Consider the following 25,827-nt stretch of genomic DNA (forward strand, 5'->3'; position numbering starts at 1 on the left):
GTGTAGCCCTGTATAAACAGGCTCCACTTGGATACCATGCTTGGCACAGCCTGGATGCTGTCAGCCCCAAGAGTAGGGCCCACGTCTGGTCATCTCTATAGAAACCTACATGGCACTTGGCACATAACAGGTGCGGTAAATGGCCCACAGGACCTGCTGGGTGTGGGTAGGGAAAAGGCATGACATCTCTCAGGTCGGCCTGTGTAAAGCTAATAACAGGGGGAGCATTTCAGGGAACAAGAACTAGTTCTGGATTCTTTTTGTGCAGTTTGAACTTGGAAAGTAAACTGTGGCTTCACAGTTATTTGGTTTCTAAGGGTTTTTGGAGGCACAGCTATTAAAGTGAAGTTAAAGCCAGATCTGGTGGCCCAACTGGGCAGCGTTCAGTGACAGCTTCATTTTTACTGTCCCAATTAGCCTCGTCCTGTTCATGGTATAAAAAGCAAGTATCTACATTCATCATATTATTTTTTTTAGATTTTATTTTTTTATTTTTAGAAAGGGAGAAAAGAAGGAAAAAAGAGTGGGACAGAAACATCAATGAGTGGTTGTCTTCATGCCCCACACTGGGGACCTGGCCTGCAACCCAGGCATGTGCCCTGACTGGGAATCGAACCCCTGACCCTTTGGTTCATAGGCTGGTGCGCAATGCACTGAGCCACGCCAGCCAGGGCTCCACATTCTTCTTTATAGACAGAACTCCAGAGAGTTGCCAACTGGAGGACAGGCAGGTTCCCTACGTTCAATTGTAGCTGGAAACCTGAACACATTTTCCTTGAAAACACTAACTCATATTGTTTGTGTGCCCGGGCTGATTGGCAAAGCTTTTGAAAGCCCATCAGCCACCATGGAGCTATCGAGGTGCTGATTCCCCACAATATTTTGGTGGGGAATATGCTCTATCCAGGAATTCTGGAAGCTCATTAGCTGGTACATGGAAGGAACGGGACGCCAAGTCTTAGGGTGGGGCTGGCTCCCCTGTTGCTTCTGATCAGGGCTTCTGCCTTCCTGACCCACTGTGCCACAGAACAAGGGAGCCTGGGGCGGGGAAGGAACCAGAAGTGTGTTTCCACTTGGCCAGCCACGGAGGGCGGTTGCTCACATGTAAGCTGAAGCTGTCTGTTAGCATGGAACAGAGCAGGCAGTGTCCTTGTCAAGGAGCCTGGCTATTAGCCAGAAACCAGCCACGTGTCCTCCACAAGGACAGGAGGCAGAATTTGGTTATGTCGCAACACATACTTTTATCAAAGAGCTATTCGTATGGCAGGCACATGGTCGATGGCTATTTTTTCATTGATTTGTGACACACACCCCTGGCCTTTAGAATGAGGTTCCACAGCTCAAGTTTTAACTGTTCACTATGAAAGAAAGAGGTGTAACTTCTTGAGAGCTCACAATGTCAGTAAAACTTTTGGCTAGCTGATATAACATATTAAATTTCACAATAAAATTTCATGAGGCCACCCAGGAGCACCTCCACATAATTACATTCATTAATACAGCATTTCTCTTGTGACTTACAAATAACTGCTTTTTAAAGTGGAATGTGCTCTGCTTCCTGCTCATAATAATAACATAGCACTTTCCCTATAAAGTGTGTGATCAATCAAATCTCAGACACCTAATAAAATGAGTCCTTCCCCAGCATGCAGACTTCTTGGGAGAGACACTTGGAAGGGTAGAAATCAAACACATTTGTAAGCCTGACTGTGTGAGGTGGGTTAAGCTACTTCCCTGCAAATGTCGTTTCTGACCACGTTCAGGGGACTGTAGACACTGAGCTGCTTCTCCTACTTTGACCATGCTTCCCCTCTCCCAGCATTCTCCACCAAGGACGAGGATGCTGCTGGTGTGGGCAGGGTGGTGATAGCAGGAGGATTGGGATGGAAGAGCCGCAATGTATTAAGGGACTGGGCCTGTTATTTATCATTTGGAAGGAAACACCATATAACCCTCTCTCCTATTTCCTTAGATATGGGATATTTAAAAGCAATCAAAACCACATTCCAAAGAAAGAGCAAGTTCTGTGGGCAATCCAGACTAGCCAGCTTCATTTCTTGCTGTTCTAGAAGTGCCAATGAAGACTTGATTTCATACCTTTTTCTTCTGTTCTGTTTGGAAGTGTTTCTGGTCTTTCAGGAGGTATCTTTTTAATTTCATGTTTTCTCTCAGTGGTACCTGGGGGGAAAGGATAACAGTGATCAGAAAACATTTTCTCTACTCATTTATTAGACATGCCAGCATTTTAAGCATTTATCAGGTAGAGCAAAGTTAATAGATTTTTTCCCCCTAAGCTGAGTGCTGGTATTACCTGACAAACATGAGTTGCTAAAAAACAGAGCAGAAGCCATTTCTGTCCTGTCATTAAGTTTGCCTGCCTATGCATCCTTAATTTACAAGAACACCACTAAAGTGTTCTGATATTTAAATTTGACTTCTTTAGGCATCAAAATAGTCACAGAAAAATTCTTGGATGTGGGTGGGGAATGTGTATAAATAAATAAAGAAGTCACTCTTTAAAATATGCAAATATGGGGTCACTGGATATTGTGCTATAAACATAAAAAGGAATTTCACAGGGACCTGGGTTCCATTTTGTAGCAGTTTTAAAATATGGCCTCAAATGGTTTGCTATCCATCTGATTAAGGGGTGAGGTCTGTGTCCCCTGTCTGGAATGTGGGCAGGCTTGTGACTGCTTCAACCAGTGGCTGATGCAATACCATATAATTTTCAACGTCATGTCCTAAAAGGACATGTAGCTTATGCTTTATCTGCTAGAACACCGAGCCTCGTGTAAGGAGGGAATTAGCCTGAGGCCACCATGCTGCAAAGGCTGTGTGTAGGCCATGTTAGTCACTCTGGCCTGCAGCTCTAGCTGAGGCCAGCCTTCCAGCTACCCCTGCCAAGGGGAGCCAGACATGAGAGTGAAATACTCATCTTCAAAGTGGATCCATCAGCCTCCGCTGGTCTCGAATTCCCAGCTGAGGTCCCAGACATCATGGAGAAGAGAGACAGGACACCCTGGCCATGCCATGTTCAAATTCCTGACCCCAGAATTCGTGGGCATAAGAGGATTGCTGTTTTACACTGACAAGTTTGGGGTGATTTGTTATGCAGCAGTAGTAACCAGAACATATTTTTAAGTGGGGAGACATGCAGGGACGATATGGTGGTTCTCCCTAGGTCCTTTCCTTTTGTGTATGAATCCCCCAAGTATTAGATCTCCCCAAATGCACCAATTAGCATTTCCTCTTTCCCATGTGGACTGCAGCAGCTCCCTCTCCTGGGGTCTTCAGCAGGGTCAGTGACTTCAGGCACAGAAGAACACTTGAAAAATAGCTAATGCATGAAACCAATCACAAGTACCCCTCTGGTTTATGGATTTGGTTGAGTACTTGACAAGCTCCTTACATTACTAGCCCTACGGATGCTTGGTACTAAAATCTCAATTACATGTAGCATCAGACGCCAAAAGAACTTAAAAAATTTCACTGAACACATACTTTATTTACCCTAAATCTCTTTAATGACTCACTATAAATTAAATACTGTATCTGATTTCTGTCACTTCCGTATCTGCTTTTATTGTGAAATAACCAAACACAAGGAAAGCTGATGAGGAGGAAAATATGAATATCTACCTCCCTGTCACAAAGCCGTTCCCCAGTTCATTCAGCAACATAAATGAGCAATAATAATCTAGGAAGATTAAATGTCCTCTTGCTTTGCCCTCAGAAATCCAGCATAACCTTTGGTAAAAGTGTTCTGAAAGGATATGAATTTGCCTGCCACGCCACAATCTAGTCTCCTAAGGATAATGAAGAACTCCAGTATCATCCCTAGAGAGACAGGTGGAACTGACAATCCTACTACCATGAAGAACCCAGTCCCAGTCACACTGCAGGCTGTCTGAGCCTTGGGCCACTCAACTCATCAACCTGGCCTCTCATCTGTCACCAAGGCCTCTGGGGAAAAGGGTCTTCAGAGACAAGAAAATCAATAGCCTGCTTTGATTTCACCACAATAAAGTATTTGTCCAGCCAGAACCACTAGGTGGCAAAACTAAACTGCTCAATGCAAACAAGGATGAGGGTGGAGCAGAGATGTAATTAACATCCCATTTCAGGGCTTAATCTCTAATTCTCAAGGCTGAAGGGAGCGGGAGTGGAATTTGGGGTCAAGGTGACTTTCCCAACAAACTTGGTGAGCCAAAAGAACTTTAAAAAAAAACACTCCTGATCAAACTGTAAATAAACCAATCTGGAAATGTATTCATACTTTAAATGCTACAGAAATATCATAATTACGAGTGTATAGAGCTAAAAATATACCTATCCTTCTTCTGTCTTAGTTGTTAATTTTGAAAATGTCACATATCTAGTTATTCATGGAGGAATTTCCCCCCATAATTCACTTTTAACAAATATAAAGTGTTCTATTGGAAAATATGAATTATCATCTTTATGTATGAGATTCCATTGTGCAACAAGTTACCCAATGTCTGGCAACATCGAGTCTTCCCATTTTATTCAACCCTAATATCCAAACTGCACAGAAAAGGCGAGTTAGACTCTTTTCAAGATTAAAAAAGATCACGAGGAAAAGTATTTATTGCTAGATGAAAAAGATGTTTTGGTTGGGGGTAAGTGCAGTAAGTACAAATTTTGGTTAACCACATGGGACAGGCACTGAAAATTTGGTGCCACTATACATGCACGGTGAGGCCACGACACGTGGGACGTGGTCCTCCCCAAGCTGACCTTCGATCGCGTAGGGACAAGAGAAGGAAGACAATTAGGTTCTTCCCTCCTCAAAAGCAGTTTATTAAAACAATAAAAACAAAGCAGACAAAACCGGCTTATTCTAAAGCCAAGTCTCTCTGGTCACTCTCTTTGGGAGGCTAGACTTTCCCTCCCTCTCTTCCTCTCTCTCTCTCTCTCTCTCTCTCTCTCTCTTTCTCTCTCTCTCTCTCTGTCTCTCTGTCTCTCTCTCTCTCTCTCTGTCTCTCTCTGCCTCTCTCTCTGTCTCTCTCTCTCCCTCTCTCCTGTATCAGGGATACATTTTAATGATCTGGGGGTTTTTTGTTTGTTTTTGTTTTAGGAAAACTAGTTATTTAAAACCTGCCTCTTGAGACCAAGTCATTACTTCCCAATTTGGCAGTCTGTAGCATCTGAATCTAAGACTCTTCAGCTCTTCCAAGGACACTGTAAATACACACAGAGAAAGATGCACATCGTGTTGACCGAACTGAAAGGTAACTTACCTGCCCCTTGCTTGATGACAGGAGCGGATGGAGGAGGTGGCTTCTTGGGTCTCTGGAAAATTAATCAAAATAATGCCACGTGAGATTGTTGGCAAGTCTGGCTTCTCATGTAAGGACCACAGATAGTGTTTTCTAGGTGTAGTTTGGACAGTCCAGAGAAGCTCTCCAAAAAACAGAAAAACTGAGCAATTCTCTCTCTAGGGATGTTAGGTTTCGGCACCTTTAAACAAACACTAAAATACATTCAGTCTGCAAAACAAAACTCTGGTGGACTAATGAAATACCATTTCCCCCTTTCTAAATTTGTAACAGCCTTCTGGAAAAGCTCGGCTCAGCAAAAAATGGCCTGAAACCAGCAAGCACAATGGTACTCCTACGCTGAAACCGCATTTGCAATTAAGATTTAATCTGCTGAATAACCAAACGATTCAGAAAGAGTCACTGGGGTGGCTTTAAATCAGATCTGCTCTGGATGTGGGGCCTTCACCAAAATGCAGGCTCAGGGGCTGATGAGACTGGGTGGGTTTCTAAGCTTGCTGCCCCTTTCTCTCCCAAGGCTGGCAGGCCATTTGCAAGGCGCCTGCAGACCAACTGTACCCTAGAAGCTGGAATGGAGCTTCTTTGCTTATCAGCCACTACTTGTTTTACTCTCACATCATGTCACTCTAAGTAGGTGATGGAGGCAGTAATGCAATCAATGGCATTCACCCTGATCCAGTTCTAGGGTATCTGCTTGCTCATCAGACTTAACTGCAGGAGAGTGATAGTCAGGCTGGACTAGGCAAGTGATTCAGGGGCTGAGAATCTAGCCAGACTGCAATTCTTGGACACTATTCTTGCATGGGGGGCGGGGCGGGGGGGAAGGGGGTCAAAGGCAAGGAAAGAACCATCTCAGCATCAAATCATTAAGGAAAGATGGAAAAAGGGAGGATTTGAACATGGGATCCATGTCGCTGCTGACACTTCCCCTGACCCTCTCCAGGCATCATATACTTGTAATTAAAAAAAAAAAAAAAACAACACCTCAGACTTTCTTTTGTGTTCTGAAAATTCACTCCTGTGATATTACTGCAGGGACCAGCAAATGACCACCAGTGCCTGATGCTGTGCCAGCGCACAGGACAAAGGGGTTTTAAGTAAAACCTAGAGAATAGGACACCCACAGGTCACTTTCTCAGGGCGGGGGTCACAATAGGTAGGCTCTGGATTCAGTGACATTTCAACTCTGCTCTTTACCAGCTGGCTCGTTTAGCTAAGTTACCTCTGAGTAAGCAGTTTCAAAGCTGGGCAAGAGGTGGGGCTTCAGAATCTGTCATTAAAAATCCTGGCTCTTTCAGTTTTAGCATAAACACTGGGCAAGTGATTTCACCAGCTGAACCTTCTCATCTGTAAAGTGCCAATATCACCTCCTTCTTAAAGAGGAGGCAGTGTCAAAGCAGAGGAAGTCAGTAAGCACTGCCCTGTTTAATCCTCATGGCAATAAGAAGTGACATTATTATGCCCATTTTGCCGATGACATAGTTGAGGCGTAGAGGTATGAAGGCATGTCCTGAAGTCACCAGGCTATTAAATGGAGCGAGGGGGGCTGGAAGTCCAGTCCAGAGCTGTCTGACCCAAAGAATGCTCTTAAGCACTGTGAAGGGTCCATCCAGCCACACAGCATCCACAAGTCAAACCATCAGGTGGCTGTAAACCACACACAGAGTTTACAAAAGCACAAGGAACTGTAGTATATTAAAGTTGGGGGGGGGAATGGATATCAAATTGCAGGTACAGTATGAGCTTAACTATGTTACTATACATGAAAAAGACCAGAAAGCCAGAAATTTATAGTGGTGATCTCTGAGATTACGGGCGCATACATTATGTGTATTCCCTTCTGTCTTGTCTATGTGCATACAAATTTGATCATAAAAAAAGAAAGAAAGATGCTCAAAGGCCACCTCTCCTTGTGCATAGGCCTCCCCCAGATGGACGTCGTGGCTGACAGATCACACAGTACTCTTTCCTCTTTTGCCAACTCCTTCTAGATCTCTACCCCAACTGCTTCCCTGTTCTTCCTCCCTTCTCTATCTTTGTATAAATTAAACTGGGGACAGATGTGTGTTTACCTAATGAAGGTATCATTGAAACTCTGCCAATTAACCTTCGCTTACCTCAAGATCTGACTAATTTCTTATTCATGAAACTGCCAACACCCTGTGGCCTAATTCTCCCTGCCAGGTGCCAACAATGCGTACCCCACAGAAGTCTCCCTCACCTTCTGCTGGCTTGAAAATTTTTGCAACCAATTCCACATGAGCCTCCTCTTGCCGAGGCTGTTCCCCCAGTGACCTTGCCTGAAACCACAGGGCCCAGATTTAAAAAAAAAAAAAAAGAGCAATTACAAGTTAATACGTTTTCCAAGATTACTGTGCAAAGGACAAAAACCCTGAGTGTTGTGTCAAGTTCAGTGTGTGGCAGACATGAAGTGTGACAGGGCAGAGTAGAAGGGCACACTGAGACATGACCGGGAGTGTTGGGCTCACAGTCAGCATGTGGAAAGTGTGGTCACGGCAAGTGCGAGCTTGAAGGTGGCAGAGGAAGGAGGCAGAGGTGTGAGGTTTAGTTTGGAGCCCTGGCAGTTGCGGAGGAAGGTGGGGCAGCTTTGAAAGGAAGGAACAGTTTGTGAGCTGTCTGTCTTGCATCCACCATGCTCGTTCAACACTGGCCGCGTGTCTGCTTTGCTTATTAGCAGAGTAGGTTTACAGGTTGTCCTTTTGTTTTGCCTTGACTGACTTCACTCCAATTCCACCCAACGTAGCCCTCCTGCCTCCTTGGATGAGAAATGATGTTGCATTTTCAAAGAAGATGCCTTTAAGGTAATTCTGAACAAAAATCAGGGCCAGGGGTCTACGAAGCTCTAGACCAACCCCCAAATGATTAATAAAGAATTGCACGTGAGCCTACATTGACTTTTTTCTTTTCATGCCATCGGAAGGCAGGGTAGTGAGAACTAGAAGGCAGACTGGGTGATGTACCCAGTCAAAAATTCATCACGGGCCCTGGCTAGCGTAGCTCAGTGGATTGAGCGTGGGCTGCGAACCAAAGTGTCGCAGGTTCGATTGCCAGTCAGGGCACATGCCTGGGTTGCAGGCCATGACCCCATGTAACCGCACATTGATGTTTCTCTCTCTCTTTCTTCCTCCCTTCCCTCTCTAAAAACAAATAAATAAAAATCTTTAAAAAAAAAAGATTTAAAAAAAATTCATCATGGGAGTTCACAATTCTCAAATAAAAAGATGTAAGCACATCACTGAGTTGATTTCCCCAAAACTGTCCAGCTGTGACTGGATAAAGGAAATGGGACCACAGGGACCTCCAAGTTCAGCAGCCGGCCATTTTCTCTGTGGTGTTTACCAGTGTTAACTAGCTCCTGTAGGTGCATGCACAGATGGAAACATCTTCAGCTCAGGCGAGTAGTTTAAGTTATGAGTTTTTATTGTTCTATTTATTCTCTTTATCCCTCCCCCCATGGTGAAAGTAAAGCGCTCCAGCTCCAAACTCAGGTGGCTCAGCCTGCTCAGAGGATGTTACAACTATGCTGGCGCCTGGAGGGGCCATGTGAACAGCTAGGTGGTAGCCAAAGTGGGCCCAGGGCTCACAGCTCTCGATGTCCGGACCGTGGCAATTCATTTAAAAAGAGCCAACATGAAAAAGTTAAGAACAAAATCAATGAGCCAACATTTTCTGGGACAGCATAATACCTCCCAGGGTCTTCACATAATGCAGGGCGCATAAGGCCTGTGTTTAAAGTTGTTGGCTTAGACCAGGGAGCAAACATCATCCTTCAAATGATGTAATAACTAGATTTGATTTTATTTTTTTTTACCATTATTACCAGGAAGGAAATAGACCTGAATGTTCTGGAGTGAAGGCAACAGAAAATCAAGTTCTGCTTCCTGCACAGGGACTTCAGAACTTACTCTGCCTTTTGGCAAGTCTGGCCAGTCCCAAGCGAAAGAGCTCAACTGGCCTCCCTGGTAGGAATTATTTTAAATACTCAATTTAGTTTTTCCTTAATTCCTCTATTGTTATTTTTAATAATGTAGAGGTCTCACATGTATTTCATTAAATTTATTCCTACACATTTGATGTTTTGATGCTTTATTTTGATCCACTACTTGGCTTCTTGAGTCAGTCTGCCTTCGGAGCTCTGGCCCCAGGCAGGCGGTTTGGTGAAAATAACGAGAGGTGTGTACCCCTGATGGCTGAGTGCCCTTTAGGGGCGCTTTGTTAAAGGAATACAATAAGGTTCTGAAAACAAATTTTAGCTTGGTTTAGGGCCTTGGGAAGCCCTTCTCCAGGCATTCAGCAGAGTTCTCTGGAGGTGTCTGTGTGTGAGGCTGGAGAGGATGATACAAATGGATAGTCCCTGACCGGGGTACCCCTCATGCCTCCAGAGATGCATGGAAGCTTCTACTCCATCGTTTTCTCCCCTATCCCTGGTGGATTGGCAACAACTTTGAGGTTTCCTGCTGGGGCTATACTCAGGTGATTACAGTGTCTGTTACTGCTCCTCTGTCCCCTACAGAGTTCCCAGGGCAGGAAATCCCCAGGAGCCACCACAGAACCTACTCTTGGCAGCATCTTTCTCAGGTTTCTTCTCCTTAGCCTCTGGCCTGGGGGCCTACATCCGTGGTCTCCCCTGCGGCTGGGCCCATCCAGATTGCTGGCCTAGTGGGTGATCACCCAGGTTCTGGGATTTAGCTTCTCCCTAAGATCGTTCTCAGTTCAATCCTTGGCGCATCCCTGTGCTCCATCCACCCCACCCTGAAAATGATGCCTCAACTCCATGAGCAGGCATCAAGTCTGGATAGAAGGACTTGGGCACTTCTTTGTGTGGGAAGAGAAATCTGACAAGAAACCTGGTTTCCCCCTTCCTCCTCTTTCATACCACTACAGGAGAGAGTAACAAGTAGGAGAAGAGGGACAGAAGGCGGGGGAAGTATACCTTGTTACCAAATGACCAAAAAACAAAGGATTCCTGAGTGCCAACCATGTACCAGGCATGCTGCTATGGACTGAATGGTTGTCCAAAATTTGTATGTTGAAACTTAATCCTCACTGTGATGCTGTTTGGGGGTGGGGCCATTGGAAGGGTGATTAGTTCATTCATGTGGGGCCTTCATGAATGGGATCGGTGCCCTTATAAAAGACACTCCAGAGAACTCGCTTAACTCTTCCACCATGTAAGGATACAGTGAGAGGAAAGCTGTCTGTGAACCAGGAAGGGGGCCCTCACCAGATGCCAAACCTGCCATCACCTTGATCTTGGACTTACTTTCCAGCTTGCACACTGTGAGAAATAATGTTCTGTTGTTTATAAGCCATTGAGTCCATGGTATTCTGTTATAGCAGCCTGAATGGACTAAGACACATGCTATTAGGTCCCATGAAGGAGAAGCTTGGGACATGGGTTCTGCCTTCACGGAGATTACGGTTCAAATGGGGTAATGACAGCGAGTTACCTCAGGCAAGAGCATAGTGAATGAGGGGCTTAGCTGGGAGAGCACAGGCTGCAAGTACCAAGGGAGAAGAGAGAAAGGGCACCGTCCAGGCCACTTCAGGGAAGCTCAGTTAAGGTTCCATCGTTACTCAGTGCTTGGGTGACATTAATGCCTTGACAAATCCCCACCTCCGCAGGTGAAACTACCCGAAAAACGAAATGCACAGGCAAATAATATGTGGGTGAATTTTTTTGTAATGTTGCTTATTAGAAGCACATATTTATTTCTTTTTAGAGGACTAAATGCAGGGAAATAATTTATTGGACATCTTTAGAAATTAGAAAGAGGAGTGGTTCTCAAAAGGCTGAAATACATGACTAGGAACAAAGGAAATTTGGACTGAGAACAGTTTTATAAACTGAGTTGTCAGGTGGTAGGGGCTCAGGGAAGCTGGGAAAAGAGAGTGCAGTCAGAGCTAAACCAGCAAAATTTACCTATGGTGGATCAGCCACTGTGGAAATCAAGGAAGAGACTTCCTTTCCTGTAAAGGCTGGAACCTGCAAAACTCCTGCTGGGTGATCTAGAATGATCTTAGGAGTTACAGTTGAATAGAAGATCTTAATATTGACACTCAGCTGTGATTGAGAACATGGGATACCTATTTGATTGTACCATGATGTGTCTGGAAATTGATGTGGAACAGAAAGGGGTCTGGTCAGCCATGAAACGAGAAAAAAAATGGAGAGTTACTGAGGCTAAGGGTGCAGCGCTCTTGCAAGCATCACCTGGGTTTAGCTAAATTCAACATAGAGTTAGTTCCCTTGGTAAATCTTTCCTTCTGGTGCTTGAGGGGGCCCCAAACTATACCTGTGAGGCCCTTCATGAGAACTAGCTTCTCTTGCTTTCATTTCTTACTTTTCCAGAAAATACCAACTAAATGGTGGTTTCCCATAGAATCTGGCCTATAAGGAATCAGGCCCACAGGGAACAAATGCCCAGGGCAGGCAGACCCATACTTTCCAGATAGGCTGACATTTCAGTTCTTGTTGCAATTTGTAAGCTGGCAGTCAGCTTCCCGAGTGTAAGTCTCTGTGATTTGGCAAATGTTAGTGTGTATCGGTCATGGGCATGTTTAGAAATCTTGGAGGTTGGATTTCTGTATCCCTGGGGCTGGAACATTCAGTAAGGGAACACCTATGGAAACCTTAGCAACACCCCGATTTGTGACATGGCCCAAACTCACAAGAGCCCTCCCAATCAATGCATGTTAGAACTGTAACATCCTCTGGTGATCTGAACAGTTTCTCTTAAAAGGACTGGAGCCTGAGACTTTCTTAAAACACTATCTTTGAGACACATCATATTTCAGAAAACTTCTAATTTCTTTAATGACAGTGGGAAGCTGTTTCTGCTGTTCTTGAGAGTCCTTGGTCCCCATTTCCCTTCAGTAATAATGACAGAGCACTGCTTCATTAGCGCTCTTGGAATATTTAATCTTTCCATTCTGAAATTCAATTTTACTGTCAAGGCTCCAAATAAACAGCCAGTGAATTTAGGTTTTCTGATAAATAGCCTACACAATCACTCTGAAATACGCACTAAGAGATCAACGGGTGGTCTCTAGGACTATCCTGAGGCAAAGTTCCAAAGTGTCTGTCACCCTGGTGAGAAAATTCACTGAGCACACTCTGAAAGGAAGACTGGCCCAGACGCAGCAGCCATTGTGATGCTGATGCCCAAGAAGAACTGGATTGCCATCTATGAACTCCTATCATGAGGCTACATGAAAGAACAGTTTTCCTGGAGACATCTGTACCGGTACGATACCAATGAGGACATCCAATATCTCCGTGATTACCTCCACCTGCCCCCTGAGACTGCGCCTGCCACTTCGCACTGCACCCAGCCTGAGACTGGCAGGCCAAGGCCAAAGGTCTGGAGGGCGAGCGAACTGCAAGACTCACATGAGGGGAAGCCGAAACCAGCTCCTACAGATGGACCACTGTGGCCCCCGGTGCTGACAAGAAAGCTGGGCCAAGGCTGGGTCAGCAACCTAATTCCAGTTAAGAGACAGATTTGGTCGTGGACATGGTCAACCACCTCAGTAAAGTTGGAGGGATTATTTTGTGTTGAATAAACTTGTGGTCAGAAAATTAAAAAAAAAAAAAAAAAGGATTCCAAAAGGTCCTGTGGTACCCACCTGAATCTACACCTCAGCAGAAAGTACACTAACCTTGTGGGAATGCTTAAGTAGTGCCTACAGATTCAAGGGGTCTGCTGTTGAATGAATGCTGTGTGCTGCTGTCTATCCTAATCATCACAGATCGTCTTCTTTTCTGGGTGAATGACTGCAACCCCAGCCACTGGCAAGATAAGATGACATCTGCTGAAACCGGTGGCAGAATAATGTTTCAGACTCTGTCATTCACATAGCGCCTTTGTGTTAATGATTCTAACCATCTTTACACAGTCAACTCAGCAAACGACAGCCCCATCTCCAGTCACACTGTCACCACTAACCCACCAATACTCTGGGTGTGGCAATAAAGGCTGGTATGACAACCAACACCAAGCTGGTTGGCTGGTTTTATAGGCCAGAAAGGATGAAAAACCATGCAGTGCTTTGAATTTTCTGAATGCTAAATGTCACATTGTATAATCACTTCTCAGCTGTAGGTATTACTTGGTCTGACAGGTATGGCTTTTGTCTCTCTAAAACTGGGTTTTCTGCTCCTTAAGAACAAGATTAAAACACCTATCAAAGAGATATTGGCTGCTTGTCTCAGGTTGGAGAGATTCCCATGGGGTCCCCCAAAGCACGGAAGCCTCAGTGAGCAAGCCAATGTGAGTCCACCCATGGCTGACAACTTCACTCTGAGTGGAAAACTTCCCTTAATACCTTCAGTAAAAAACAGAGCTTCTAGAAAAGTATGTCATGGAGCCTCTCTCACCTGAGTGAAGTTATTGCCCATGGAAATAGGACTGGGAACTAAAAGGCAGGGTGCCATCGTGTAGGCAACCACAGGCTTTGCCCATTTGTTAAGAGAATGATCTAGACTCTACCTTTGCCTTCAAAATCATATTACCTCAATCAAAACCAAGAAAGAGGCAAATGTCTAGCAAGGCAACACACTTGCTCATCACCATGAAGGTGTTGGCCTTCAAACGCGTCAGAACATGACCACCCTCTTTTCTCAGTCTTACAAAGGTTGGTGAGAAGGGTGAGATGGGTACTGTGGATGGCCCTCTTGCCTCTACTCCCTGGGGAAGGCCCACCCTCACGTCCTTTTGGAAAGGCATGGGAGGTTTCTACAGTCCTGAATAGAAACCTACAGCCCAATTCTAAGCTCCCAAGGGCAGCAACCGTGTGTACTCTCTACTTCCCATCAGTCAGCCTGGTAGCCAGCCCAGAGAAGGGACCCGACAAACACAGACTGAATGAATGAACATAAAATATAATTGTCATACAGAAGATCCTGAAAAAAATAGATAAGTAGATAAGAAATAACATGAAGATTGTGCCATTCTGTGCTCACTAGTGTCTACAAATATTTATTATAAGGCACTAGATTTCTTAGATTCATTTGGATTCCCAGGGAAGCCCACCAAGACACCAAGATAATTCTGTGTTGAGTTGACCAGCCTAAGCAAAAAGAACCAGAGGCAGGCTTCTATCATTACTGTGGAGCTTTAGCTGAAGCTTTCCCATACTTGTAGTAATAGTAATTACAAAGACTGGAATAGTTCACAAGTATGGAATGTTTACTAACTACCAGGTACTGTGCTAAGGAGTTCATATGCATCGTCTCAGATAATCTTCTCAAGAGTTCAGCAAAGTAGGTACAATTGTTCTCACAGTTTTGTAGATGAGAATACTGAGGCTTAGAGACATTCAAGGAGTTGACCTTGAACTGAACAAGTAAGTGACAAAGCCAGGATTCAAGCCAAGGTGTATCAAATGCTACACCCTAGACTCACAACCAGTATACTCTATAAACATTTGCCAAACTTCATTCCTGTGTCTTACTGTTTCAAAACATTTACTATGTAGTTGTGACTAAGTGTTAGCATCTGTTTTTGTCAGGGATGATTTTGGCAACTGATAACCCACCACTGTGATAGATTGTCATCCATAAAAAAGGCTCAAGTGATTTTATTTGGTGGGAAATTTCTTTACCAAATGGTCAGCTCTTCTCTGTTCTGTGAATTTATTTCCCTCCTAAAAGATGGTTGGGAACTGGAAAGTGGGGTTGTCATTACTTAAAAAGATACCTGTTTTTAGACCAGCACCTCCAACACTAATGTGCAAACAGATCACCCGAGGATCTTGTTAAAATGCAGGATCTGGTGCACCAGGTCTGGGGTGGGGTCTGAGCATTTCTTTTTTTTTTAAGCTTTTATTTACTTATATTTAGAGAAAAGGGAAGGGAGGGAGAAACAGAGGGAGAGGAATAGCAAGAGGGAAAGGAATGTGTGGTTGCCTCTCAGGTGGGCCCCACTGGGGACCTGGTCTAAAACCCAGGCATGTGCCCTGATTGGGAATCGAACTGGTGACCCTTTGGTTTGCAGCCCATGCTCAACCCATTGAGCTATACCAGCCAGGGCCTGAGTATTTCCAAGAAGCTGATAAAGTGTGGTTCATGAACTAGGAATAAGTATCCAGGATCTAGAAAACACCAGGAAGCAGAATCTATATTCTCTGGACCCCAAACTCAATTCCAAGAGAGAATAATAGATATGGAACAGAATGTCCTTCAGCTAAACAATGTAAGACACTAAGCTACGAAAAGTCTAAAGGGTGTGACCTTAGGCTTCAAATCAATCTAACAATCTACAGGGCATAATCTTGGTAGGCACCAACACCATCTAGCTTCTAGAACAATTAAATCCATTCATCTAAGCAGCACATATACCATCAATGCTGTTTAGTATCCTTGGGAAACAATCCTCCAGTATTGTAGCTATTCTACCCGAACCTCAGCTCCAGGGGAATGGTGATGGGTCAAGGTCAAATTCATGTTCCAGTAACAGAGCCCTCATGGGCATGAAGAGGGCCTAGGCCAAGAAAGGCAGGAAGAAGCCTTATGAAAGTCTGAGCAAAGAGCTGAGGTGCAGAACAGGATGGGTAAGACCAAACTGCTGCCCCCTTATAATGTAAAGTGCTTCTAACTTTTCAACATTTATTTTTTATATCACAGCAGAGAAATAGTACACCTGAAGTGAGGCAAACAAAGATGAACTGGCTCATTTAAAAAATGACATCATATAATGGGTCCCCAAACAGTAAAAGAAAGCACAGATCAGAGGGATGTGTGTATACGTGTCCATATATGTGCATATGCACACAGAGGATAAGATTAGCAGGCCTCAATCTGCATCCTCAGCTTCACAATGTACTTTCTTAGTCACTTCCACAATACTGGCTACTTCACCACCCCCAAGGACCTGCTACATAGATGCTGGAAGTCCATTTACCAAATGGAGCACCCAAGGGTTCTTGCCATTTATTTGGGTGCTTAAATCTGTAGGTAATATATACAGTGCTTTACATAGACTATCTTGTTTACTCATGTAGCAACCATACAATTAGGATCACTGCTACCAGCTGACAGATGAGGAAACTGAGGCTTGTTGAAATTAACAAACTTGTTCACAGTCACACGGGCAGCTGGGGACTCAAAACCTGGGTTCATCACACTAAAATGTCAGTGTTCTTCAGTGATACACCAAATTTCCCCCACCTCACATCCCAAGTCCCATTAGGGAAGCCACAATTCCGACAGCACGTGCAGCACGGCGACCAAAAGCCATGAAGACTTACGTTCCCCTCCTTTTCAAAGTCTGGTGGAAGCAACTTCACGAAGTTATCAGGGAACACTCCTCGTCTGCCATTGAGCTCTCCTTCCCACCAGCCTACATCGATGCAGTCCTAAAAAACAAGAGAGCAGAGAGTGGGAAATGGGGCAAGTAAGCTCAGAGAGGTCTGACATCCCTTTTAGAGAGAACGGGCCCTTTCTTTGAGGCCACTATCCATGCGACAATGGTTACTGAGACGCAGTCAGCACAAACCCCAAAGTCAGAGGGGAGAACAAAAGCTTAAGTGTGCTAGAGCTTCTGGCTGGGACTCAAAACCCACTGCTGCTTTTCGATGCCCTGAATCAAAAGATCTTTTTTCTCCCCCTTGAAATATTGGAAGGTATGTATTTTCTTCACTTTAATTTTACCGAAATAAAAATATCCCATTAACTGCAAACGTGGCTTAGAAAATATCACATGCAGAAATGTCCTCTTTGATTAGCTTGTTCACAAAGCTTGTCGAAATGAAAGAGGGCTTTCTGACGCGCAGCCAAGCATAAGAAAAATCATACGTTCTGCAAGCTCATTAATGCACCAACTGTCCTTCACCTTCCCCTTTTGATGTGGATGGGACAACTGTCATCATGGAAAGCCCTTCCCCCACTTCACTGAACTCAATGTTTATTTACCAAATGAGTAAATCTATTAATATATTTTTTTCTTCTAGAACAAACCTGCTTCCCCTTGAATAATCCCTATTCTGTTCATTCACTCATCAAACATTTACTCAGTGCTGACTCTGTGCCAGGTGCTACGGAGAAAGCAAGAGCTGGCCTTTGTCAAGCTTCCATTCTGACCCTCACAGCCTCATGGTTTCTCTTTATGCCATGAAACCACTTCTAGTTTTCCCCATATCCGATTGGTTGGAAATCTGATTTGTTCTAGTTTTATAACCTATCTTGCATTTGTCCTCTGGGTCCAATTCCACATCTACTGCTCCAGTCCAAGGGCCACCTGGCCTGCTGTAAACCTCCTCACTTGGGCATTTCTTCCTGCCCAGTATACGTACAATATACACACCACTGTCAAGGAAGCATCTTTGAGTAACAATCCGATCCTCAGACTGTATCAACAACTTCTAGCTAAAGCTCAAAATGAGTGAAGGCTTTAAACAAAAATACATCTGAAGCAGGAAATGCTTAAGAAAGTGAGGAGACCATGCTCAGGGCTTGTGGAGAGACCTACTCATGGTCCTCCACAACACCATGGGGTTGGGGAAGGGGCCAGAAGGGCTCAAGCGGAAGATGTGCAGCTGGCCTAGGACTTGGCTCTTGGGCCTGGAGGCCACGGTTTATGTATCTCACTTGTGCCTTTCTAGAGTATATATCCCAGCAAGAAGAGGAACACATCTGATTTTTCAGCATTCTACCCCCAGCCCATTGCACAATGGTTCCTTAATCACAAACTCTAAATTCTAGTCCCAACCAACACCATAAAACAGACACCTGAAGCAATCAAGCTCAGATTTACCCACAGCAATATGAGGTTCAAAAGACTTCCAACATGACAGCATGCTTATCTTCCCTGGAAAATGACAATGGAAGTCCAGGTAATTATTCTGGCCCTGATCCTACCACACCCCCTAGACAACCTAGCATCAGACCCTAAAGAAGGGAGTCATGAACAGGGGTGGTGGTGACAGGATGGGATGGTGGCCTCTGAGGCTCTTCCAACCTTGAGATGTCATATGAACAATGCCAGAAGAGTTTATGGGCTGGAATTTGTTTACTGCTAATTGTTAAAAATTGTTTTCAGCTACGAGGATCTGCTTCTGTGGAAATGCCTGGCACATGTTTTTTTCCTCCTCTTTTTGTAGACAAGTCCTTCTCATCTTCAAAACCCACTTGAAACACACCTGTAGGAAGGTGACTGTGATGAATGCTTTATCTTTTCTCTAACACTCATAACTGTGTTAATTTGCACTTCATGATATTCAACAGATCTATCAAATGTAAAAATATGCTTAAGTTCATCTGCAAGCATTGAACATTAAACATGACCCCTTACCCCAGAGAGCTCAGAGATTTATGTGAAAGACAGACACAATATTATATAAGATCCTTTTTGGTAGCAGGTATCAGCCAAGAGTTCTGGTACCAAAAAAGAGAGAATCATTAATAGCTTTTCAAATAATCTTAAATTTTTTCATACGTGAAGGGTTTGTTTATGTGAGACTGGACTGCCTTCACGTTCATTTCCGATCATTTGGTACAGAATTATGTCCATAAAGGGCATTGAAATATTGTGTAGTGCTACATTTCTTTTAAAAGGTGATTTGATTTTGGGTACTGAACACACAGTGAGATATACAGATGATAGAATTGTACCATAGAATTGTACACTTGAAGTCTATATAAACTAAGCCCAATACATTTAATTTTGTTAAAAAGACTTTCTTTCAAATTTTGTAAATGCTGCAAATCCATGCCTCACCTTAGCCTTATATAAGGAGTAACCCAAGAAGCACTGTAACAAAGCCTTTTGCTTCGTGTGTGAGGAAAAACAATGAACATTTTAATAAGCAAAATCATAATCAGAATAACTGTAGAACTGATGTATGCCTACAGGGGAAAACAGTGCATATGGCATAATTATTGTATCTCCCATCAGTGGTGAATGGCTTAAATGGCTCGTCTATGCTTTGCTTCTTGAGGAAAACACTAACAGTGCTAATTATTGTGTAATTCAAGGTAAGAGAGGGAAAGAACAAGATAGAATGCAATCTAACTGTTCTGATGAGTATAGGAACAAACACAAGGCTTCTGGATGAGATGAACACATTCTAAGAAGAAGACAGCCAATGTGACTTAGAAAATTAAGAAAAGTGCAAACAGGAGCCTGTCGCAGGACAGAAAACAGCCACAGGGTCAAGGTGTCCACAGTGGGATGCAGACTTACAGAGGATGGAGGCTTCAATTTCTTTTTTTTAGCAAAAGAAGCAAATTTAAAGGAAACAGAAACAATTTGGACAGCAAAATGAGAAGTGAAAATAAGTCCTCCTCAACAAACCAGACAAAACAACTAGTCTTTGATAGCAGAGATGAAGAGAGAATTATTAGGACGAGGACTATGCTTCCTGAAATGTAAAAGAACAGCAAATTCAATTTATTTACTGAGAACGTGAAATATGCAGGATAAAAGCGGGATTCAGGGGGGGGAAAGAAAATCGTTGTGTCCTCGTGGCGTGCCCAAGCTCAGAGCCTAGTGGGAGACGCATACACAGTGAATGATACGGCACAGACGTACTGGCAAGGGTGCTAGGCTGGATTTCAAAACAAGTGGGACCCAGACAAGCTGGGTAGCCTGGAAAGAGAGAATGAGGGCAAGAACTAAGGCAATGAGAAAGGTTGAGGGCAAGATCACCAAGTGTGAAGAAAGGGAAGACAGAGTAGGTCACAGAAGAGAGTATTCAAGAACTGGTGCCTAGAGCAGCGGTTTTCAATCTTTTTCATCTCGTGGCAGATATAAGCTAATTACTAAAATTCTGCAGCACAAAATATACTTTCTGTCAATCTGACAAAATAATAGGTATAATTTTGATTCATTCACACTAGATGGATATTGTTGTGTTGGCTGTTGTTATTTTTAATTTGACAATCTAAGGGAAAAGAGGTCAGTGTCCCTGACTAAATAGTCAGCTACTGCAGGTTTTTTAAAAAGATTTCATTTATTTATTTTTAGAGAGAGGGGAAGGGAGGGAGAAAGAGAAGGAGAGAAACATCAATGTGTGGTTGCCTCTCACATGGCCCCCACCAGGGGCCTGGCCCGCAACACAGGCATGTGCCCTGACTGGGAATCAAAAACTATTACATGTTTTAAAAATTCTTGCGGCACACTGGTTGAAAATCGCTGGCATACAGTAAAGGCAGTGCTTGACTCTCAGAAGGTTCCCAGCCAATGTCTATTGAACAGTGGTGTGTGGGGTGAGTCAGGATGGCACCCATGTGTGACAAGGGCAGAATTGAGGGCCAGGCGGTTCATGATTTATGAGGCCAGAATGTCATCAGGGTGGACATGGATGTCCCCAAGGAGGATGGCTGGAGGTGAAGGCAAGACAGTGAGACAATAGCTGACCACTGAGGAGAAAGGCAGTGTGGCTAAACTACTAGAAGATTTTAGGGTGACCATATATTTCCAAACCTGGGACACTATAAATAATTACACCAGAACCAGAGGGATAACCTAAGATGATGGTTACCCGGGTGGGTTTTGAGATTTCAATAAGGATGAGAAAAAGGCAGTGTAGGCCAGTGAATTAGGTGGGAGTTTTCAGTGGGAAAGAGTCAAAGATCAGCATGTAGATGACACTTCCAGAAGAATGATGATACAGAAACAAGCTCTCTGGGCATAAAAGCAGAAGAAAGTAGACCTGGACCCTCATCGAGTCGGGAGTATGGAAAGAATTCTATTTCTGACATAGAATGTTCACTCTTCCATGATCAAGTCCTCAAAATGGCCAAAATGTTTCTCTATGCTTCATTACCATGCACATTTTACAGTAAAATATACTATTTTTCCTTGTAAGATACAAATGATTTTTTTAAGGAATGAATATGCACAGCCTGAGGTGTGCTGTACTCCAGCCTCTATGTTCTGTACTATCTTGGGTGATTCAAGATATCTCACCCAAGAGTGAGAGGGAAGAGAGCAAAGTTGAGCCATCTGATACATACTCGGTCCACTAGTGATAAAAACTCTGGGTCTCAGTTTATTCATATACATGAAAATCTTTGCAAGGTGTAAAGAGCAACAGGATTTCTGGTGACTGTTACTGTCCTTACTGTGATTCTATGGACTGGTCCCAGAGACCTTGAGGGATAATGTGGCTTGAAAGGCTTCTTCATTAAGCTCACATGCCATTTGTCACATGACTCAGCACCATCCTCAGACGAAACCCCCTGGCAGCAGTTCACACACTTGGAGGATGGCCAAGGGGAGAGATGCCAGGGCCTCAGGGTGTGTCTCAGAAAGGAGGCGTTGCCCAGACCCCAATGCCATGCCTGAGTCAGCTTGATCCTGCCACAGGGGCCCTGGAAAACTTGGCTGAAGTGTTCTTTCCCTCCACAGATATAATACTGACAGGGACCAGCTAAGAACTACTCCCTGATATACAGCCTGTCAGCAGGAAATCACCAGGGAGCCCTGGTGTGCCTGCTGCTAGTCTGGACACTTCAAGTCTTTAGAGGAGACAAACTTGTCACCTGGCTTATATATTGGTTAAAAGAATAGAATGAACCACAACTTCATCTCAAGCGCCATTTTGTCAAGAGTACCAAATGACACATTAGCCCTGGCCATTGTGGCTTAGTTGGTTGGAGCATTGTCCTGTACACCGAAAGGCTGTGGGTTCAGTTCCCAGTAAGGGTGCATACAAGAGGCAACTGGTCAATGTTTTTCTATCATCTCTCTCTCCCTGCCCCCCTAAAATCAATGGGCATGTCCTCAAGTGAGGATTAAAAAAATATATATGTATATATTAGAGCAGTGTTTCCCAAACCTGGCTGTACATTTAGAATCACCAGGGAATTAAAAAAAATCTTAATGCCTAGGCTATACCCCACACCCATTAAACCAATTTATAGTGGGGGATGGGACCAGGAAATCAGTGCTTTTTAAAGGTCCTTCTAACATACAGGTTGAGAATCAATGATTTAAACCACTGCTTCTCAAATTTTAATGTGAATGCTATATACTTGGGGATCTTGTCACAAAACCAATTTGAATTCACTAGGTCTGGGATAAGTCTGAGATTCAGCATTTCTAACAGGTCCCTGGGTGATGTCAATGCTGCTGAACCACAGATCACACTTTGATTCTCAAAAATGGTACACTCCTTGAAAACAAGGATCTTATCTTTACACCTTTGTAATCACCTTTGTAGCACAGTGCCTGCCAAATACACAGTCTGACTAAACGTTGGCTGAATGGATAACCTGATGGATGGCTCAATCTTTCCCCAGACTATTAACTTACTACTCTCAATTTCCAACATTAGAAGTGAGGTCAAGTTGAACGAGGAAGAGGCAGACATAAATCAGCTACACAAGAATGCTTCATCTACATGACCAGGCTTATCTGTTGATCTGTACTGAATTTGCTATTTGTTGATAATTGTGGTAGCAATGTAAAAGTACCTCCAAAAGGCAGGTAATGTTTCCTAAGACATTATTATAAGTGCCCTATTTGAGTTCAGATAGGAGCACGTAGCTTAGAAATGGACATATCAAACCAAAAAATGAGAAAATGAAAATGGGCTCGCTAGCTGGTCCAAATGAAAAAGAATAGCACTCTACTTAGTCACTTCTCTTTGTAGTCAGCTGTTCCCACACTTCCTAGTACCAATTTCCCAAAGGTTATCCACTATGCTGGCTGTTTTCCATGACCTTCTGTGATGACTGAGATATCCTTCGTAGAGAAAGTGAGTATAATTTTGGTGTGGCTGTTAAGTGAGCCTCAGAGTGCCCCAAGGGGATTTCACACCCTCAGCATCCCACCAGCAATATGGAAAGCACAAAGCGCTGTTTAATATTTACTAGTGAACGCCTTCTTGCACAGAACTTCAGGGGGGCTGTTGAGAAAAAGCTCCATGGAAGCCAGAGCCCAGGAGCACTCAGTTTGGCTCCTGTTAACACCTCCCCAAGAGATGCAATTATTCGGCTTGGCTGGGATTTCTACTCAGAATTTCCAACACCCCCATAACCCAGTTACTAAAGCAGGCTCATCAGTGCACAGTTTATGAGGTCACAGGGTAAAAAAGAAAACTATGGTCTATCTCAGTGTCAGCAGAAATGCCTGGCAGACCACAGTTAATGAGGGAAGCCAAGGAGACAGGCCAGGGACAAGTCCCCTCAAGAATATGTTACACTCCAAATGTCAACATTCTAGGATCACGGGGGCTCAGGCAGTCATTAATGGTTTTGTGACACTGGGAAGTTATGACCTCAAAGAATTCATCTATTTGTTTGAAAAAATCCAGACTTTTTATTATTGGACAATAACATACAAGTTTTGCTATACCAGCTTCCGATTTTTTCATTTTACATATTGAAAAACTGGTAGCAAAAAAATTGGGTAATACAAAAACATCAGTAATCAAGCTTTCTTTTGGTCATGCCAATATTAATTGAAACATGTATTGATGCCTGAAAATTACAGAGACAGGCCTTGACTTTTAATGGTTCGACTTGATTTTTTCCACTTTATAATGGTGTTAAACTGATATGCATTCAGTAGAAAAAGCACTGGAAATTTTGACCTTTTTATGGACTAGTGATATGCAGTATGATACTTTCTCATGATGCTCACTCAGCAGCAGCAGTGAGCTGCAGCTCCCAGCCAGCCATGTGATCATGAGGGTAAACAACAGATAATCTACAGTGTATTCATCATGCGAGATGATTTTGCCCAACCGTAGGCTAATGGAAGTGTTCTGAGCACAGTTAAGGTAGGCTAAGCTACACTATGATATCTATATGTTAGGTGTAGTAAATATATTACAATATTTTCAACTTATGATGGGTTTATCAAGACAACTTCATCATAAGTCAAGGAGTATTAGTATTCAGAAATGCCCTCATGTCTTTTATAAGCTACCTATACTGTACCTCACATTTTCCTGCTTCATATATCTAATCATTTGTGATTGTATGTTAACAATTGTGCATGTTATATTGTTGATAGACTGGATTTTGTTGTCTTCCTTCTAAGAGTGTTGAGTTTTGTTATGGTGGGCAAGTTACCTGAAGATCAGCCTCAGTTGTCAAGGCTTGGCTAGGCTTTGTTAGGATAAGTCTAGTAGGGTACTATTCCTGTGGCTGCCCTTTTTTGGTTCTCAATTGGATACCAGACATGTTCAGCAAGGTTTTTCTATTCTTCTTGGCCAGAACTCCAATCTTTCCCATCACTGGTGACCTCTAAGATATACACTCAGCTCACAGCCCACCCCACCCCCACACTCCCTGTACTTATTTTCTGCCAGGCCTGGTAGAATCTTACCCTATTGGTATACAGCTTAGTATTTGGCCAAAGACTAAAAGGGCCCCTATAAATAGCATTTCTGGAGCTCTTTCTGTGTACAGCTCACTCGTCTGAAGTTCCCTGCCCTGAAAATTCCAGCCACCTTGGCAGTCCTGAATTACAATTTGTTTCCTCTATCCAATGTGTCTTCTGTTCTCTGTTTGGGCTACTGCCCTGTGCTAAAAACTAAAACTTAACCCCAGGCAAAAACCCAGGGTTGATGTGGAACTCACTGTATGCTTCTCTTCTCTCAAGCATCACATCCCTGTGCTGTGTGTCGTCCAATGCCTGAAACAACTGCTTCATGTATTTTGTCCAATTTTAAAGTTGTCCATGGCAGGCAGCTAAGTCTAATAACCTCTACTGTATCATGGGTACAACCAGAAGTTATACTCTCATTTAAAAATGGTTTATTTAATTAGAATAAATTTATTTTGTTCTAGATATAGGAGAACTTTATAAGCACTATTTTTAAAAGTCTGAGCTATTTCAAGGTCTAATTCCCAAAAGAAGTCCTAGAGAAAGAATTTCTGAAATGAAGACACATACACAGGTTTTTAATTATCCTCTAGTTTCCTTTGCTAGTCATACGTACCCTTCTCTAATAAGGAAGGTGAACTATTCCCTAAGGAAAGTAGAGTCATTGTTAAACATCTTTATATGGGAAAGTTAAATACATGCAGTAAGTTAGTGCCATCCAATCCTTTTTAGATAACGGCACACATATAAAATGATAATATTTTGATGACATACTGCTGGAGGCCAAACATTGTTAGAGGCCATCAGCCCAGACGGGCATTCCAACCACCCAAAGCCCTTCCCATTACCCAGGAAAGCTGGGGAGATCACTATCCTACACTCCTATAACCCACTCCTAACACATGGTTAGGGAATGCTATAGAAATAACCTTTGAGTCCAGAAGTCACTAACTAAGAAATGGGAAAAAAGCCAAAACCAAATCTCAGACCCCAGAAAGAGAACAGAGCTTCCTTCCACAGGCATTAGAGGAGGCTGCAGGCAGGAATCAGGAAGGCTCAAAGGGATTTTCATAGGAGACCATACAGAGCAGATGTCTCAAAGGTCACAGTGCTCACACCCTATTTCCCTCTTAGAAATAAATGCCTCTCATCCCTGGCTGGCGTAGCTCAGTGGACTGAGCGCGGGCTGCGAACCAAAGTGTCGCAGGTTCGATTCCCAGTCA

The 25,827-nt window shown here is 43.5% G+C and overlaps 1 protein-coding gene and 1 long non-coding RNA gene across 9 annotated transcripts in view; one reads left to right on the plus strand and one right to left on the minus strand.

Moving 5' to 3' along the window:
• The window catches only part of SH3KBP1 (SH3 domain containing kinase binding protein 1), a 317,351-nt gene that overhangs the window by 49,792 nt on the left and 241,732 nt on the right, over positions 1-25,827 (minus strand). For all 8 annotated transcript variants that reach the window (XM_036016569.1, XM_036016572.1, XM_028522514.2 and 5 more), the window contains 3 exons: positions 16,575-16,682; positions 5,265-5,316; positions 2,098-2,178 (listed from right to left, as the gene is read on the minus strand). In XM_036016569.1, the coding sequence (XP_035872462.1) occupies positions 2,098-2,178; positions 5,265-5,316; positions 16,575-16,682 (241 nt within the window). The remainder of the gene's footprint in view (positions 1-2,097; positions 2,179-5,264; positions 5,317-16,574; positions 16,683-25,827) is intronic.
• Positions 1,107-12,907, plus strand: LOC118498471. The gene is made up of 3 exons (XR_004900959.1): positions 1,107-1,117; positions 6,129-6,131; positions 12,793-12,907. It is a non-coding gene; the product is annotated as an uncharacterized LOC118498471 (long non-coding RNA).

This window comes from Phyllostomus discolor, chromosome X (assembly GCF_004126475.2).
Source record: "Phyllostomus discolor isolate MPI-MPIP mPhyDis1 chromosome X, mPhyDis1.pri.v3, whole genome shotgun sequence".
Taxonomy (NCBI): Eukaryota; Metazoa; Chordata; class Mammalia; order Chiroptera; family Phyllostomidae; genus Phyllostomus; species Phyllostomus discolor.